Source organism: Calidris pugnax, unplaced genomic scaffold (genome assembly GCF_001431845.1).
Source record: "Calidris pugnax isolate Ruff unplaced genomic scaffold, ASM143184v1 scaffold1156, whole genome shotgun sequence".
In the NCBI taxonomy this organism is placed as follows: Eukaryota; Metazoa; Chordata; class Aves; order Charadriiformes; family Scolopacidae; genus Calidris; species Calidris pugnax.
In genome coordinates this window covers 408596-428221 of record NW_015094503.1, presented here as the reverse complement: position 1 = coordinate 428221, position 19626 = coordinate 408596, and the positions used below count along the sequence as shown (strand labels likewise).

General features: G+C 48.5%; 1 protein-coding gene across 3 annotated transcripts in view; it reads right to left on the bottom strand.

The window, feature by feature from the left end:
* Window positions 1-3605: 3605 nt before the first annotated feature.
* BOK (BCL2-related ovarian killer) overlaps window positions 3606-19626 on the bottom strand; it is a 33325-nt gene continuing 17304 nt past the window's right edge. Inside the window, exons 5-6 of one of the 3 annotated variants that reach the window (XR_001414210.1) lie at window positions 18611-19501; window positions 3606-4149 (exon numbers count right to left, since the gene is read on the bottom strand). Coding sequence is in view for 2 of the 3 variants with exons in the window: in XM_014963039.1 (XP_014818525.1) it covers window positions 19376-19501 (126 nt within the window). In the remaining variant the exon portion in view is untranslated. Of the gene's footprint in view, window positions 4150-18412; window positions 19502-19626 lie in introns of those variants that run through there. The other 2 variants (XM_014963039.1, XM_014963040.1) reach the window with 2 other exon arrangements.

The window sequence follows — 19626 nt, the reverse complement described above, 5'->3', positions numbered from 1 at the left end:
ACACAAAAAAAAAAAAAAAAAAAAAAAATCAGCTGTTGGCTTTTTGGCTGCCTCGGACCCAGGAGAGGGCAGCAGCAGCCCAGGCTGCAGCCTCAGCTACCCTTCCCGAAGCTAGTCTTCAGCTCCTGAACTGCTCAGAGAAGGCTGATAAACAATGTATGGAGGGAGCAAACAAAAAGGTTGATGGTACTTTCTTGGGCCTCAAAATCGCTTGCTTCCAAGGTGGAAGTAGAAAGAAAACAGTCTTTCTTTGAAAAAAAACCGGAATGCCAGTGCTTCCCACGGCAATCTTTCATTCTTTTGTTCTCAGTGATCACTCACTGTACAGATGCTTTTTACAGCACCAGAAAATAAGGTGGTGATGCTGGGGATATTCCCAGTAGAGGTGGAAGGCAATGACATGCAGAGAGGCCCATGAGATCCTGTTCTGAAGCTCTTGTGGCTTCAATCAGAGCACTGCAGGTTAATGAAACATGATTACCTGGGAAGGGTGGAAACAATGGAAGTTTCTACTTCTCCACCTTGGTACCCCAAACAGGGGCTCCCTCCCAGCCCGATTCGAAGTCCACAACCGAATGCTGTGAAGCTCATACTGCACATTTTCGCGAGCAGCATCACCTTTTCAGGTCAGCATCTCCCAGTGCAGCTGTAGCCCTGCCCTTCAGCCCAGCCAGGCTGGTAGCACCCTCCTAGTTTTACTGAATGAGATCACCAGGATGAGTCACATAGCAGGTGAGAGGACATCCTTACAGCCACGCTGAAATCCCAGCCACCGCTTTGACAACATGTTATGGAGCCAACCTTTTGCTGCAGGCACTTCCATTTCTGCATGTGCTGGCCTTCCCTGTGGCACACGGGCAGCAGCATGTCCCCCTCCTGGCTTGCAGCATCAGGCTGAGCCTGCACCCCTGTGGGCTCTGTTCTCAGACAGGCTCAATTCATTCTTTTTTTTTTCTTTTTTTTTTTTTTTTTAGTTCACACCCTCTGAAATCACAGCGAAGTGCAAAATTGTTGCTTACCAAAGCTGTTCTTCTGAAATGAGTCATTAAAGAAGGAGCCTTGTCATTCCTTGTCACTCTGCCAGACACAGCCTGGTTGTTTCTCTAAAAGCAACACACAAGAGAACAGCTTGCTGCTCCCTTCGGGCTTCAACCTGCCTGCACCCTGGTGTTATCCAGCCTCCATCTGGAGACCGGACACAGCAACTCCCACATTATTCCCACCGCTTGGCATGACCGGCCCTTTTCACCCACAGTATTAGATCTCTTGCTGCAAATTGGAGCTTAGTTCCTTACCTTGAGGCTTTTGACTTCTCAGCATGCGTGAACTTTTCTTCTTAAATCAGTATTGGGGACAGGAGTCAGATATGGGTCTTTTGGAAGCTTGTCTCGTGTCCAGTGTGAGCCCAAGAGCACACGTGAAGCTAGACCTACTTTCCATGCCTGCTCTCAGTTCCCCATCTCCCCTTGTAGTCTGGAGTTGACAGAGCCCCCAAAAAGCATTTCTGAGGTGCCTCATGCTCACTTCCACCCCGCTGTAAGCAGCTCACAGTAAGCTGCAGAGCACAGACCCCTGAATTCTATTCCTCTGTTTCTTTTCTCTCTGCCACGGAGACTCCCCAGCTGAACCCTGGTGGAGCCCCTCGCCTGGATGCTGGGCACCTGGCTCTCACACCATCCCTGCAACACAGCTCTCCAGTACCTGGAAGAAGTGCACACCTCTTACACGGAGAAGCCCATGCTCAACTAAGTCCAGAGGTGTATTCTTTTATATATTTTTTTTTAAAGCAATAAAGTAAACATATTTCATTCACCAGATGAGAAGATTTGACAAGAACTGGCCTGATAAGTTAATTTTTCTTTAAAACTGCTGATTGTTTGCAGCAGCATTGAAACATGTCCTAGGCTGCACACCTGCAGGCAGCTAGCCTAAAAGCGTGCCCACATCTCTTTAAAACCTTTGTCATGGAAGAATCATAAGTGGCCAGGATCAGCAAGGTGATCACATTGGAAGCCTGAGGCTTTATATGGTGAAAAGTAGTATGGTACAAGCAACAGAGGTGTTGGAAGGGAGCTCTGTGGGTATCACATGTATCTCACAGCAGTCCCAAAGCTGCCAGAATGGCATCACCACAAGGAATGGCATCACCTGGACTTTCTCAGTGCAAAAATCAGGTGCCAAGTATCAAAGCACGGCTTGGCTATTGCTTGAACAAATAGAGTCAGTGACAGGCTTTGAAAGATAAAACGGGTCAGGGCAGTCTCAAGCACAAATCCAGGCTGGGGGGAGAATGGCTGAAGAGCAGCCCTGAGAAGAAGGACTTGGGGGTGTTGGTGGATCAGAAGCTCCACACACCCCAGCAATGTGAGCTGGCAGACCAGAAAGCCCCCACACCCTGGGCTGCATCCCCAGCCCCGTGGCCAGCAGGGCCAGGGGGGGATTCTGCCCCTCTGCTCCGCTCTGGGGAGACACACCCCCCCAGGGCTGCCTCCAGCTCTGGGGCCACCAACAGCAGAAGGACATGGAGCTGTTGGAGCGGGGCCAGAGGAGGTCACAGAGATGCTGGGAGGGCTGGAGCCCCTCTGCTGGGAGGGGGGGCTGAGAGAGTTGGGGGGGTTCAGCCTGGAAAAGAGAAGGCTCCAGGGAGACCTTAGAGCCCCTTCCAGTCCCTCAAGGGGCTCCAGGAGAGATGGGGAGGGACTCTGGATCAGGGAGGGGAGTCCGAGGAGGAAGGGGAAGGGTTTGACACTGAAAGAGGGGAGATGGAGCTGAGATGTGGGGAAGAACTTGTCTGGTGTGAGGGGGGTGAGAGCCTGGCCCAGGTTGCCCCGAGAAGCTGTGGCTGCCCCATCCCTGGAGGGGGTCAAGGCCAGGTTGGAGGGGGCTTGGAGAAACCTGGTCTGGTGGGAGGTGTCCCTGCCCAGGGCAGGGGGTGGGGCTGGATGTTCCTCAAGGTCCCTTACAACCCAAACCATTCTATGATTCTGTGATTCCTCAGCTTCAATCCAGTGGGCATTGTTGCACAGATTAGCCAAAAGACAGGCTGCAGAGGAGATGCCCTGCATTCCCACTGCGTGCTGCTGCTTGTGAGGAAGCTGTCAGCCAGGAATGGGATATTTTTAGCCTGGTTTCCAAAGGAAACAAAGCTCCAGCAACCATGCTCTGTCTGTCAATTCACCCCTGCAACTTTTGAATAGTGGCTACTTTTTAAAGACCTTCTTTCTTTTTTTTTGTTATTTCTGGGGAGATACATCTCCAAACCGAAAAATGGCTTTAAGGAACACAGGAGACTGCGTAGAGGTAGAAACCTCTCTCCTCCCAAAGTCATGGAGATGCTTCCACCTCACTGCCAGGCACTTCTACCCTCAAATACCCTATGCACTGAAGAAGCATTATGGACATTGATCCCGCATTGGACTCAGGACAGTCCCACCACAACACAGGACCCCTGGCTTCACCAGCCGCATAGCTCATGGGCTCGGATGGACTCCCCCCAGCTACGCGATAGTTCTGCACCACCGGTACAGCTCCTTCCTCCCCCCGGTAACATTAGGTGGCCATGGCTAGGAGGAGACATCCTTCACGTACAGGCAAAGCCAAATAGGTGGAGTAACGGGTATTTGCCCCCCGGGGAGCCTGCAGCAGCTGCAGGCACCCAAATTCCTCCTTAACAGCGTGTCTTCATGGTGCTTCCCCCCACCTTGCTTCCAGTTTCCCAAGTGAATAAATCGGCTGCAGAGGCACTCCATGCTGGACCTGAGCTGTCAAGCCTTTAGAAGACATTGATTTTGCAGGATTATTACACCTTAGTTCACACAGAAAACTTACTATTTCCACTTTTGGGCTCTGAATGTTTCAGTAATGGGTAACTTGTTTGCCACATGGCAGCACCTGGGCAAGCCCCTTGGACAAGTTCTTCTTGGGTCTCTTGCACCTTTATCCCATTACCGTTGGGGTGACAGCTGACCATATGACGTATCCCCAGTCCCAAAGCGGGTCATGGAGCCAAGGGGACTGGCACTGGCCCCCATTCCCAGTAGGCACATCTCAGTCCCGTAGCAGAGACACGTATAGAAACTGCTCTTGCGCGAGGGAGTCCTGGACACAGATTGAGCAGCAGCAGCTCCGAAGTTGCCTCTGGCTCCTTTCCTGCAGAAGGACACAGAGATGGAAATGCTAAGAGGAATAAGGTGAAAAGCAAAAATATTCTTGAATAAGAAAATAATAATGACACAGTAGTAGAGTAAGCCCAGGCCAGCAGGGTATGGAGGCATCCAGCCCCTATTAGCGCATCTAAGCATCACCCTCATTAGCAGAGACCTGGGCAGTACTGTGGCACTACAAAGTCACTTTTACTCATATGCAACATTTATCAGCTGTTGTATGGTTGTTGTATGTTGTACCAAACACTCAGCTGTAAGGGCTGCTGGAGAATGGTCAACTATTTTGCCAAAATCTTTGGTTTTGAGGTGAAAGAAAGAAATCTGTTCTGCTATTGCCTCCAGCAAGTAACAGATGGAAAAGGCCAGCCTTGCCACTAAAAAAAAAAAAAAAAAAAAAAAAAAAAGGGTTTAATATTTTTCCTAGAACTTTTTTTTTTTTTTTTTTTTTTTTTTTTTTTTTTTTTTCCACCCTTCCACAAAAAAAAAAAAAAAAAAAAAAAAAGCATTGAGAAAAGGGAGTATTTGAGACAAAGCGCAGCCCCTGTGTCAGTGAAAGGTCGGGCTGCCCAAGGGCCCTCCTCCACCAGCTGCTCAAGAGACTCAGGGGCTATGGACAACCTTGGGCCTGAACATAAATAGCTAAGGCTGGCTACAAGCATTAGCTGTACAAAAAAGGGGACTTTTTTTTGCACGTTTATATCTTCCATCCTTGAAATATTTTTCTCCTGTTGCCTAAAGCACTGGTGCATTCAGACATGGAGCTTTTTCTTTTAATCCTGCTTTCATTATCTAAGCACTATGAATGATGATGTGTTTAAATAAAATAGCATTTCCTCTGAGACAAGACCAGGCTAAGTGCTGTGGGGTATTTGCAGCACCTACAGCATTTTTTTGTAACCTGATTTCATGCATCCAGCCAGACACCAGCGAAGCAAAGCACCAAAACTGTAGATTCATCCATGTCAAACCTGACACAAGTAATGTGGCCACCATCAGTGCCTTGGGAGCAGCCCAGTGTCCTCCTGACCCATTGGTGCAGCAATAAAAGCAGTGTGATCATTGTTCTCTAGTGCTGTTTTCAATATGATCTGGAAAATTACTGGGCTGCTCTGAAGGGTTGATGCCTGTATCTCGTCAGTGGGTTCAGTGTGCCCTTTCTGGCACTAACAACCTCATGTCCAAAGCCCCACCTTTCCAGGACTGGCTGCATGCCTTTGCCAGGAGCATTTGGCTCAGTAGCTTTCTGGTCACAGTAAATCAGAATACTATTTGCTGGAGACATGGGGGGAGCGGGGTGCATTTCTCCTCTCCTGAAATGACAGGTTGGTATTTCCAGAAATAGCTTGTAAAACAAAAAAATACCATGTGTAGCAGGAATTGCAGCCAAATAGAGGTTGGAGTCTTTGAGATGGCAGACAATAGGTGACATGCACATCACCTTTGTTGTACCCTACTCTGCTTTCCTGGGAGGGACACAAACAAAGAGAGCACTGCATCTTCCCACTGCTCCTGTGAGTTGGCCACAGTTGAGCCTGTGGTACAAATTGAGAGGTGCATGCCTTGGTTCATGGGCTCCTGGGTCTACAGTTCTATTGCTAGGGTCATATTTGGCCAGCCGCTCCTTCTAAGCAGGGTCAGGTTTAATATCCCATTTAAACTCGTCAGCATTCACCATGTTTGATTCTGTGATGCAGGATAGAGCTTGTGGTCCTGACAAGGTGAGGCTGTGGTGGTTTTAATCCCCCATTACAGCCTTTCCATCCAAGAGTGTTTGGTGTGACCCATATAGCAGGTTCCCCATTATAGATCCTGCCCACATTGTGACACTGCCAAGAGCCTCCACACTGCTGTGACGGGTGGTTTCTTCTGCTGCAGCCTTGGAAAGATCAAAGAGCAACCTAACTTCAGCAAAGTCTTCTTTTTGTGTCTCCTAAACGAGGAGAATGTACCACTGTCTGGATGTGGCGCCTTGAATGAGAGTAAGGATTTCATCTGAGTTACTGCAAGAGAAAGAACTTTCAGGCACAGGTTTAGATCTAATTACACATTGCCTTGAGAAGCCCTAGGAAATCCTTGCTTATCTTCTCCACAACAGTCTTCAGAAGCTATTTTGTGAATTACAAGATGAGGAGGTCTCTTTAAAGCAAGGATTGACATGCTGAGCCAGGCCAAAGAACTGTCCGGCCCAAACCCTGTCTTCGGGGGGTCAAACCACGTCTTTGACCCCATCCAGCCATTGTCAGTGGCAGGAAGAGAACAGGAGAATGGGTCTCAATACCCTCATAGAGCAACTGAGGGCATTCATCAGTGCTGGTCTGCTGGAAGGACTCAACGTTGAGGGAGGGTGGGGGTGTCCAGCTGCAGCCCTCCCTGGGACACGCTCGTGCTCACCTGCCCGTGTGTCGGGAGGTGTAGCTGCTTGGTTTGCACGAGACCCAGGCTTCCCCATCTCACCCGTTGCTCTCTTCATTTGGAGAATGACTCTCTCCATTTGGCTGTCTCCCAGCCCTTCCACTTCTGCTCCGCAAACAAGTCCTTCCACTTAATAAACAACTTTTTGGGGTCATTGGTGTATTTTTTAATAAGTTGCGTCTCTGAAAAAATGAAAACAATAAAATTCCCTGCAGATTGCTTTCCTGTAGGACACATGGGAGTTGTGTGTCCTACAGGACAAGAACAAGCTCCGCCTCCTTGTCTGATCAGAGAGCTATAGAAATGTAGTCACACTTTTACGGGTATGGATTTTATTTTTTATTATTTGGTATGGATTTTTTAATTCTGTTTAGCTTTTTGCTGGACTTTGGATCTGGCTTTCAAAGGCAATCACAGCTGTTACTGAATAACTCTGGCAGACCTTAAAAAAATTTCCCGAATTTCAGAGATTCTCAAGCTTTTCGTGCAGTTTCCCATGGTTGATCAGCGGGATTATCTTGTGCTTCCCTCACGCTCACTCCCCACACACAAAGGTCCCTGAGCCTTTGAAAGCTTTTGGCAGCTGGTTGACTTTCCAGGGCATTCACATGTTGCTCCTGGCCCGAGTCCCACTGGTGGCGGCTGGTCCAGGCTGGCAGCTCTGATCTTGCTACCAGCTCTGAACCTTGCTGGCTGTCCCTGTTATTTCTTCTTATGCAATAGCAGCTCGGGGTGACACAGCAAAGCCAGTTTTGAGGCATTGCAGACACTTCTTTGCCTTGAATTGTCTGTATGTGTCTGAAGAAAGGTCTGGCAAAGAAGGGGTGGCCAAGCCAGCCCGATAAGATCAGCAGCTCCTTGAGGCTCAAAGCTCTTGCTAACTTCAAATCGAGGGTCCTAAATTCCCTTGGCATCATCTGTGTTGAGAAATGTTCTAACCCAGTCAGGGCCAAAGACAATAAAATAAGTTATGTCTTTTAATTATGGCGTTTTGGTTCTTTACAAGTGAAACGTATTAAAGAAACTACGCCAGTTGTGTCTGGTTTATGAAAAAAACTGCTGTGGAGGTTTCTCTGGAGTTGCACTGTTGATTTAAAATGAATCGCACTACTACAGAGTTTCACTAAGGGCCTTCAGGGCAGCTGGGCTCTGCCCGTGCTGCCTGTCTCCCTGGGGGAGGCTGCCCCAGGTCTCGCTGCTGGTGGCTTTTCTCCTCTTGAAAGGCAGCCACCAAGGGGTCTGTGGGAAAGGCAGGAGGAGCAGCCCACCTACGGCTTGCATAACCCCGCACAGCAGGAGCAAATCTGCCCTGGGATTCCTCTCCCTCGTCTAATCACCGGATGAGTCTAATCACCACCAAGACCAGGCTGGATGGGGCTTTGAGCAACCTGCTGTAGTGGGAGGTGTCCCTGCCCAGGGCAGGGGGAGTGGAACTCCGTGATCTTTAAGGTCCCTTTCAACTCTAACCATTCTATGATTCTGAGTCATATCAAGTCTTTTTGGAGCAAAAGCTGCATGTTTTCATAGCCTGTAGCCTGCCTGGATTTCCGACAGCAAGGGTCATGGGTGGAGGGTCCCAAAGCTCTGCTCTTCTCTTCCACAGCCTGGCCACGCTGCCCCACTATGGGGATTTTCCAGGCAAATTTAAGGGAGACTAAGGAAGAGTACGCAGCAAGCAGACAAGCAGTTCTGGACCTATTTCTTCAGGACAGCATGGAGTCTCACCTACTGAAAGCATACTGTGTCTGGATACTAACTGTAATGCTTTTTATTCCCTTTTCCTAACTATGATGGTGCCTACGCACAGAGGCACGCAACAGCCCAGCTGCTGCACAGGTCTGCCATGGGGAGAGCTGGGAGAGCTGCTGCCACTGCCAGCGTCCACATGGGGGGTGAGAGCACAGCTGGAGAGCACAGCTGGAGCGCCAGCAGCGGGGCTTGAGGTTGTGGTGGCAGAGAAAAGCAGGAAGAAAAGCTAGGGGGGCATTATCAAAAGCAGGCAAAAGTCTGTTCTTACACCTGCTTTGCTTTCTCGAGCACCTCGCTGGCTGGGAAAGTGGGGCAGCTGACGTTCAAAGGCCACAAACCCCAGATTTAATTGAGGGATCGAGTTTGTGCAGATAATGTCAGGGTGGTAACTCTGTTCCACAGCTCCAACTGTGCTCACAAATAGATGGTCATAAACATTTGCACCTGCAGAAGTAGTGTCCCGAGCCTGGAAAGGCAGCCCAACTTTGCTTCCTTCTGGTGTGCATTTTTTTTTCTGGTTTGTTTTGTTTTTCAAGAGTGGTGACGGTGCCTCCTTTATTTAATGGCTTTTTTTAAAAATGTTTTATAGGACACACATCACCAGGGAACCGGAGCTCTTAACTACAAACATCATAAAAGAAAATGGACCATCTCACTGTGGGTGGGTTTACGCAGCATCACTGCTGCTGCCTGGGAAGCAAAGACAGACAACTGCCTGCCTTCCTGCCTGCAGGCTTTAGGACTGGCTCCAAGACACTGGAGCTGCACAGATGTGGGCGATGTTTAGGTTCCCAGACTGCTTTTTAAGTCAAATGACATATTTTCAGCAGGTTGAGCCGTTACTAAATGGGGAGAGGAAGGTGTCGGGGTTTTTTTCCAAACACTCTGTTTATGTTCTCCCAGGAGTGCCTGGAGAACAGGCACGTTTTCAAATGTTTTCACTCTTTCGAGCTGTTTTTCTCAATCTTCTGTGCACTCCTGCCGATCCTGCTCTTGGAAAGTAAGGCCAGGAAGCTGGCGCCTGTAAATCCCATTTGTCTGTGCCATGTAGGTACGTACACCTCCGTCAGAGACCAAGCACTTCCCCAACTTGCACTGATGCTGCTGCTGCCTTCCCCACGGCACCAGGACAGTGGTGTGTGTGAGAGGTCTGCAGGAACACGGCCCCGTGTGCGAGAGGTCTGCAGGACCCAGGCTCTTCCCCGGCTCCTCCAGTGGAGCTGCATCTCCCCAGGAGAGGCTGCTGCTCTTTATCACGCCAGACTTTTAGGGCAGGGGCCGGCAGGTAGTACTGCCCCCTTAAACCTACCCATCTTACGGGGCAGGTTAAATTCTGCGCTCTCTGCCTCTCATGCTCCAGCAAAATCCATGCTCAGGAGCTATATTGCTATCCACCCCAGGCTCTCAGAGCCAGGCTGCATGGGTTCATCTGCCTTTGCATGTCCCTTGGGTGGCCAGGAGCCTTAGACCAAGAGGTTGGACCAGGCATGTTGCGAAGCTGCTCAGAAGAGAATGAGAAGATGCTGTCAGTCACTGGTGGCACTGGGAGACAATCAAAAGACAACTGGGCCAAGGCTGGCAAAAAAAATAAATAAAAAAAAATCTCAGGAGTTTCACAGCAACCAGGTAACAGTTTCTAGCAGATAAACTGTCCTAACCCCCTAACCCTACAGTTATGTGGTGTGATGAAGACCAGATGAAGCTGCAGCTGCAGTGAGTTGGTGGCAGGCACAGAGCTGTGTGGAGGTGTCAGGATTCAGCACCGCACACAAGCCTTAAAATGCAGGGGAGCATCACACAAGACATCAGTGCAGCAATCCCATACAGCAACGATAGCGCGGAAGAGCCTTTCAGATTAATCCTGGGTATAAATGTGAGTCAGCTCTTCCACGCTGATATACTGTCCCGCCTTCTACGGTAAAACGTCTCCCCTGGGTGCTTTGAAGGACCTGCTTGCTCCACCACCTTTTGCCATGCAGAGGTGGCATGGGGCTCATGAGAAGGTGGGATGTGCTGCAGGGTTGTGTGAAGCCTCTGGGTGCTGCTGAAAAACCAGCTCTTCTGTCTTGCCCCTGCCCAGCCCCACACGCCAGGTTTGCCAAGTGCCTCAAACTTGAAGGCAAACGAAAGGATCTCTGATGAGGGATGGGGACTTTGTGTCAGATAAGGTGGGGGGGACAGAAAGCAACTGGTCATGCTTAGAGGCTGTTGTCCCCCGTTGGCACCCATATGGCAACCAGCCACTGCAGTGGCTTGGGTGTCCTTTATAACCTGCCTTTTCCTGCGTAGCTAGTTCATCACTAGTCACAGGAAAGGCCAGGAAATGCAGCAGAAAATGGCATTTGCATGCAGTCCTGCTACTCTTGCTGTTGCCTCTCCAGCCCTCCCCACACCCACGCAACGTGGGCTGCACTGGCATCCTACAGCCACCAGCAACAGGCACCATGCTGCCTCGCAGCCCTGCAGAGACATCAGCCAGGGGCCACCTGCAGCCAGGGGAGACTGGGGAAGAGACTGAAAGCATGAGAAGCCTCCTCCTGTTCTCCAGCTGACCACAGCTACCCCTCAAAATGTTTCCTTGAGACCCAGTATTTCACTCCATCAAAGCCTGAGGTCATCGCTGTCCTTGGAGAAGTTGCTCAAGTAAAACTGGAGGCACTTTTCTAAATCTTTTAAGTGAAATATAGCAGGATTAAATTCCACTTTTGATATAATCCTCAACCCCCTCTTCTAAGGAAAGTGCAGCATTGCCTCCAGGCCTGGCTGGTGCCTCCGTGCTGAATCACTCTGATCCTAACATAAATAAAGCTCTTTGAAAAAGGGCAAATGTTTTCTCAGCTGCTCTTCTTCCCTTCAAAAGAGGGGCTGATTGAAATTTTTATGTCTGCAGACATACATATCTGCAGTCAACAAACGTTTCTTAGCTAGAAGCCATGTCTACAAGATAACTGGATTTTGGAAAGTATATTCTGAATCCAAGGACACTCTTGGACCACACTGCTCTCCTTACGGCTTTTCCTTCTCCTTTCCTTCAGTGCTTCGAAATGGACTGATTTAAATCACTGCAAATTAATCTTAGCACATTGTCAGTTCAGGCTGCTGGTGTCCCCAAGACTTTGTTTCTGCCCAGCCCTGGTGCTGTGTTTGCCCCAGGAGACAGCAAATACAAACAGCTCCTTGGCACAATGGGCAACAACGACCCAAAGGGCCAAATCCCTGAGGTGGGTGCCAAGCTGCCTTGTCTCCGCAGCAGCCGCTCGGGGAGCTGCTGTACCCATCACGCGGATAGTTGTATGCTCCTTCTCTTCCAGCTCCAGAACTGGAGCTGAAGCCTAAAGCCGATGGGGCAACCTCTCTGCCAGCTCTGCCAGCAGGCTAAGGGCAGGCTTACAACATGTGCTGAGCCCGAGACTGAGCACTAGGAGCTCCAACCCAGCTCTCCTCCACTTTGCAAACTGTTAGAAACTATACCTGAGCTTTCACTCACACAGGTTCAACATTTTTCAGCCTAAGAGGGAGGGGGACATGTCACCCATCGAGCCCTCCCGACGGATGTCAGCACTCTGCCCTCCCACCCCGGGGCTGCAGGCACAACCTCAGTCTTCAAGTCTGCTCTTGCCAGATGCTCTTACCACAATGTCTTACCCTGGCACAGCCCTGCAGCTTGCAGAGAGCCTGCCCGGTTTTGAAGGGTGCCTTGAAGATGTCACCTGGTCCAGAGCATCTCCCTGAGCCTCCAGCCAGCCCTTTGGACACCAGGCTGTCCTGTCCAGCTTGGACACTGGCCCGCCAACTGCTCAGATCTAAGCAAAGCTGCTGTGCAATCTTTCCACTGATGTGCTACGGGGCCTCATAATTCAGATCTAGCTTAGGTACAGACTCCATTAGGTTTATTGCTTGTAATAATATACAGCCTTGGCTTCACTTTTTGAACCCTTTTCTCTCGCTCAGAGACAAAATGTTAGATTGAACATGGAAGAATTTTTAGTAGTGCTTGTCATGGTGAGAAAACCCATAACAATCTATTGTCATTTTGACAATTATTCTATCACCCGATGACCCCTCCCCACCCAGAAAGGGGAATCAGGGAACACAAGGAAACACAAGGGTTGAAATATAAATAGATTTAATAGACTAAGATGAAATAATTAACAATAATACTAAAGAACCTGTATTAATCCCAATACTGATATAAGATACAGGAATTATACTCAGCCAATTCTATCAGGGGGGAGCCGTGCACTCCCAGCAGGGACAGCAAATGGCGGACACTGCGAACGCAACGGCTTCAGGAGGAAGGGAAGGCCTCAGGGGTCCAGCACCGGGGCAAGGAGTTGTCTGGACCCACCGCCATCAAGGGAGAGAGAGCTACGCAGCGAACTTTTCTAATTTATATTGAATGTGACGTTCATGGTATGAAATAATCCTGTTGGGCAGCCTGGGTCAAACGCCCAGGCCTTGCTCCTCCTTGTCCCTGCACCTGCGAGGCTCAAAAACACTAAGACCTTGAATCCCACAGAGCCTGGCTGGCTATAAAGTAAATATTTTCACAAATTCAGACACTAGAGTCTTCTAGAAATGCAATTTTCCTCAGCATTAGAAGAAAAGTTAGTCCCGTGTCTCTCAACCCAGGACAGTGCTGTTCTCCTTCTCCAGTTACACCATGAAAACCAAGGCCACAGGCATTCAAAGCATCTTTTCCCAGCTTCAAATAATCTACCACTACCCACAGATGGCAGGCTCACGGCCCACATTGGCCCAGTGAGTCCCAATGGGAACCAACAGTGGGCACCCAAACCCTTGCAATGGGCAGGAGAGGCTCTGAACACAACGTAACACAACACTTTTGGGATTGTTTGCTCCCATTCAAATGCCAGTTATGCTTTCTCCTTTTCCACCCTGTATAAATGCATGCTGTCACCTCTAGTAACACGGGGGCCGTCACGGGGGGTACAATGCTGGTCAGGGTTGCACTCTACTGCTGTAGCACAGACATTTGGGAAAGGGTTGCCTTCACTGGGAGAGAAAACAACCTGCTGGGTCAGCTAGGCAGGGGGGGTCAGAGACCTGTCCCCCAGAGCTCTGGCAGCAAAACTACACTTAAAGCATCGAGATGGAAAGCCTGACAGTGCAGGCAAGGGATTTTGTTGGCAGAAACTCACCAGGCTTAAAAAGGGCAGTCTGGCCCTCTTCTGGCTGAGGAACTGGCGCAAAGTATGTTCTAGCAGCTAATTGATTTAATTTTTCTTTTGAAGTACCAAGGAGATAAAATAAAATGCTTAGGATTTGGGGGAGGGTTTTTTTTTTTGTTTTTAATCCCCTTCATTTCTGGTGGAAAAGGGAACAAACTGCCCCTGTGGCAGCCACTGTGCAGCTCCACGTCTCCACAGCAAAAAGGTGACACCCAGATGCTGAGAGGGCTTCAAGTTCAACCATTGGGTGGCTTTATTGGATGGTTACCTGGGCCGTGTCATGGAACATCAGAAGAAAGGTTCTGCATCACAGGGACGGGCTGCAGGAACTCCAGCCTAATGCTACCTAATGAAAGTCAGGAGAGATACTGGGAGGGAGGACTTTGTGCTGCAGGACAGGCAGAGCTATTGTGGGGCTGATCCTGCCAAGGAGCCAGTCCTCTTAGTTCCCATCAGATTAGCGATGATGAAGGTCCTCAGTACTGCCCATAGTCCTCCCAAGTTCAAACCAGTTGCCCTTCAGTTGACCGAAGCCCAACGCAAGTCCCTTCCCAGCAGGGGATGGGGGTGCTCCGGAGGTAGAAAACACACCTTATCTTGCTTAAACACAGAGCTTAACAAAAGTATGAGTGAAGGTCATGAGATAGGGACAGAAGTGGAAATTTTAAACAACAGGAGATTGATCTCTTCAGGGCTTTTTTTCTGAGCTTAGCTTCACAATTCAGTATTCAACACAAGTAGAGGTGTATCATCAAGTCTTCCTGCAGTAATGGAGAAGAGAAGCTCTAGTCTGAGCTGGTCTATGGGCAGAGAAAAGTGATGAAGATTTTTCTGAGCTAAAGCTCTGAAATATGCTTGCAAGGAAGCTGGAAATTCTCATCCCAACACCTTTTTTTTGGCCTTCTCTGTAAGAGGGGAAGCTTTTTTTTTTCCATCTGACCTTGCCTAGACATGTCGTGTGATTGACCCAGGAGCACTCTATTTCCCACAGACTCGGGTTGAACGTGCAATGCACTTCCAGGTCCTCAATGACAGTGTAAAGTTCAACCAAGGATCACTCTGTTTAGCTGTGCTAGGGGACTGTAATCCCAGTGGGTCAAAATGTTTAGAGTTAAAGAGGTTACAGGCTTTTCTGAGGGAGTATTTAAACTCTGTCTGTCAAACCACTTGAAGAAGAAGAGATTTATAGACTCCGCCAGCAGTACATTAAACTGCTGTTTTCTTGTATTTAAATTAGTAACACACATTGTTTTCATGTTGCCCTAAGAGAATAATTAATCTGTGGCAAATGTACGCCTATAAAAATTATAAATACTAGATTTTAAAAAACAACAACAGTAAAGAAATTTGAGGAGCCATATGTTGATGGGAGCCACATCAAGAAGGCTCTTGGTGAAGCCATCGGAATGCCTTAGGGGCCTCATCTTTTCAGGAAGCCATGTAAGGGACTTGAAACCTGCTTCACATTCAGTTTAATTGTGCACCAAAAAAAACCCCTTGCAGACTCTGCACATTAAAAGAATAAAAAAAAATAATAGGCAGAGCTTTTCCTCAGGGTCTAAACAAGTTTGAAAATGAGGAAGTTTGGTATTGCAATTTTCCAGGAAACCTCAGCGTCGCTGCCTGACACTATTGTTCCATACTTCAGTATATAATACAGATGCAAGTCTGATAAATTAAGGGCTTCACAAATTGTTTTCTTTCCATTTACAGGAGAAAAGGCAGTGCAGGAACACAAATGACATCTGCTGCAAGACTCAGACCACTTCAGTTTCTCTACTTGCTTTGAAGAAGGTGAACCGACTGCCAATGTTTGACAAAGGAGAAGTGCAAGCAAGGCTGTGGTTGAAGCAATGTCACGTCTAGGACACGATAATTATTGCTCAAATACTTGTCATTGAAATACCTAAGCAGAGACAGCTTTTCTGCTCCTTACCTCTGGATATTGCAAATATTTCCATTGACTGAATGTAGGTATATGACAAAGAAACAGAAAATGAAGACAGCGCCAACAGTGGAGTGGGGACAAAGATAATTCTTACAGGAGCAAGTTCTGTGAACAAAGGAGTGTTGAAGCTCAGATTCCTGCAGGCTCAACTCTCCAACCTTGACATTCCCCTCTGTAATAACACACAGGCCGCTCTCATCTGCAAAATGCTCCACATTCACTAAAATATTTAAGATACCATTTCCCCATGTCCAATCCTTTTTCCCTTCCTCCCTGGCATCTCCCACCCCTCCACCAGGTCCCCGCTGCAACAGCCTCCCCTTCTGCCTACACCCCCAGCCTGTTCTGGTGTGACAGCAAGGCAGGAGCCAGCAAAAGCTTGGTTGGATTTGACATGTGCAGAGTGACTGCTGCTTGACAGGGTGAACCAGCAGCCACGTTTTGGAGGTCTCTCCTGTGCCCCTGTGATGACCGCTGCCCTTTAGCAAAAGGGGATGAAACTGAGCAGTGGACTGGAAGGTGACTGGGGACAGGGAGCAACTGCCCAAGACAGCTTGTGCATAGGTAAGTCTCACGTAGGGCATTCAATGTGAGCAAAACAATTTAAAAAAAAAAAAAAAGGTGACTTTCACTGCAAGCATTTTCTCTAAGCAGGTAATTGGGAACACTGGGGAAAACAAAACAAAACAAAAACAAAACAAGAGACAGCTAGTTTGAGGGATTTCAGGTGTTGATGCTTGAAGAGGAACAACAGGCCTTTGATATGAAGCAGCGTAATAGTACTAACCGCGGTATTTACATTCTTGGTTTTCTTTAACAGCTAAGTAAGTTAGACACACTCCTGGGACCTTCACCAATCATACCAAAGGAGAATGTTTATTAGGGTGATAAACAACCAACCCTCATGTCTCCCATCAGGTAGGACCGGCCAAAAGAGAAGAGGGGAAAAGAGAAATCACAGAACCGTTGAGATTGTAAAGAACCTCTGGAAGTACTCTGAAATGCCTAAATATTACAACTAAAGCGGAATGCAACATAAATACTTGGCTGAATCAGGCTCATGGCTGTTGCTTCTCAAACGCACAGCGGTGTGCACAATTCTGTTTGCTGCTGATTTTGGCAGCCAGACTGGTGCCAGTGTGGTTACTGCAGAAGGAGTGAGAAGGGTAAAAGTATCCTCCTGGTTTAACAGTAAGCGCAAGACAAGCAGCACCCTGTTCAGCTGGGGTACCTGCACTGTGGGGCTAACAAATCCAACAAGAAAGACAAAATCCAGGGAAGTGTGAAACCTGTTTACGGTGAGTTCCACCACCTCCTCATTATCAGCAGTTTCCAGACTGTGTCTTTGCCTGCCTGCCTGAGTAACCCCCTCCCCACCCACGCACATTCCTTTCCAGCCATGCTGCTTTATTTGGCTTATCATTATCTTTTTGTTAAACTCACTTAATCGGTGCATTTAACTCTTTACGATCCTCAATAGTCCCTCAGGTATCACTTGTTTACTGAAAAAGCAGTCATAGCCTTAAGTATTACATTTCAAAACAACATCTAAATTGAAAAAGGTTTTTACAGTGCCAGTGTTTGACTGTCCTGGCTCCAGTAACTCACACTTGGTAAAACACTTGGTGCAATAAGGGAAGCTGGACTTTACCAGCCACAAAACTGTCCAAGTCAAAGCTTACACACAACCAGGGTATTTCCAGAAATCCAAAGTCTACTTTTCATAAGCTCCTTTAAGACAACGAAGCTGCACCCTCCTGCAATGAGCTATAGGGCTTTTACTGCATCTCTTGCCGATGAGAGGGGATCCCCTCTGTGCTGCTCAAAGCCGATGGCTCACCACGAACGCTGCACCTGGGCTACGTTTCCATAGCCAGACCTATCGGGAATCTAAGGAAGAAAATCTCAAGGGGAAGAGGTTCCAGCAAAACTCCTAATGCTGATATAACTATGTCAGGAAGAAAAAAAAAATGGCAATTTGGTTTTATTTGGGGAACTGCTGCAAGCTTTACACACACAAAAATGTTGGTATAACACCCCCCCCAACTTTTAAGAGCATAGCCACAGACACCATCAGAGGCAGCACGCAGCTTCCATATGGAAGGGGAGATTTTCTCCTTCTCAGTGAGTGTTTTTGATGGGGGACTGGGAGTGAAGGGGGTGGTGGTATCTCTTTTAAGGATTTTTCTCCACAAGAATTACTTTACTAATGAAAAAGTACCACTAGACTGAGCTGGTAATGCACTCTTCCCTGCGGGTGTAGTACTACAGGTAATGCTGGGGCCAGTACCCATACGTCAAGGCATCAGCAGAAGTGCAAAGGGTTTGCCCACTCAAAAGCAGGACTGTGAAAGGGTGTCACCACCTACGTGTCCTCTGCCAATGGTTCTGCTTGTCAGAGCACAGCATTACTAACTGCTCCCAGAACCCTGTCGCATAGATATAACTGAAAAGCTGTATATAGAAAAAAGCTTTGCTTTATTCTCAAACCCATTTGTAACTTCTGGATGGAAATAGTGAAGTCCCTCTAAACACAGGACACGGTAGGGAAATCAGGAAAAAAACTCAACCCAAACAAACAGCAACAACTCTATGATGCCACAGGTTTTTAATCCAGAAGAGCGTTCTGCCACAACACCACACTCTTGGTAGAAAGGCACTGAGCAGGGTGTCTGCCACCAGGCTCTGCTGGAGAAGAGGCTCCCCATCCTTCCCCCGTGTACGGCAGCGAGGCCCCGCTCCTGCCTGTGAAAATGGCACGTTTCTGACATGGTAACAACATGAGTTAAATTCCCAGCCTGAACCCGGCGAGTTGTAGTTTTAACATGTTAACATGTTCTACCATGGGAAAAGCTGAAGTATTTTTAGCACGGCCTGAGTGTTTGTCTCTGCACTGTTCTGGCCTTTTTTGGAATTTTTAACTCTGGAAACAAATACAATACCCTTTGTAATAGTGAAACACCACCTATTTTCTTTTATTGTTTGCCACAAAGAAGACCACGAGTTGTACTTCCAAAGACATTAAAGGAGAAATGTAAATTAGCTACTTTTGACACAGCTTTCCCCCTTCGTAACACCAGACAGTTCACTTACTGTTTCCCTAATTCCTTCCCATGCCCCCCAGCCTTTCCTACTGACATGCTTACCTCTGACAAAATCTCAGCAGAAGAAACACTTTTCTTTGTTATGAAATTCAGTCCCCAGTTGTTGCTTGAAGGCGCTGCCGTTTGAAACTGCGTGTGAGCACAGCAAGAGGGACCAACAAAATACACCCGGGAACGGTATGACATGCAGCTGCCCTCTAGTCCTGCCCCTCTCACAGCCACTCAGCCCGGTTTCCAAAATGTGTTGGGGAGAAGCATCTGACATCAGTATGTTGTTTGTTTTTTTTAATCACGTTAAAAATCCACAGCTGCATTATCTATCTCCTCCACCATGCTGTGGGCAAGTCAGTCAGGTATAAAGGAGGAGATGGACTTTAAGCACAGATGTAACGACAAGAACCAACACAAGGCAAGCCTGAGGACTAACGTAGAGCAAAGGAGGGACTCTCCCCCTCTCCTATCTTCTATCCCATTTCAAATAATACCCCCTTCCCCCTCCCCTCTGGCACCAGCAGACGCATGCCACACGGCCGAAGGGACAGACGCCTGGCAGCCCCGCTGCAGGCAGCTGCAATCAGGGCGCCCGAGTCACCCGGGGAAACAAGGCTCTTGAAAGGACTAAGGGTGAGAGAGGATCCTGTGGCTGCAAAAGGAGACTGTGGTTGATCGTCTGGTCCCAGCTGAAGGGGGAGAAGAACAAGCTGTTTGGTCCAGTCCTCCTCTTCCTCATCTTCAGAGATCGCCATCACCACTGCTTCTGGAGTGGGGGAGGAGATGGGGTGGGGGACTGCGCTTGGCAACTGGGACTCATCTCTCGGGCAGCAGGACGAAGAAGATGGCCTTGAGGAAGTGACCAAAGCTGCAAACAGCAGCCACAAGCCAGTGGGAGCGAAGGCTGGGGTCAGTATTCACCACGCATTTTGTGATGTCTGCCTGATGAGGAGGGAACAGAGATCATCAGAAGGAGATACCCAGAACCACATCAGCCCCTGCGGCACCCTCCCGGCCCCGCAGCACCATGCCACCTCCGCTGCCACCACACCGGCAGCAGCCACAAA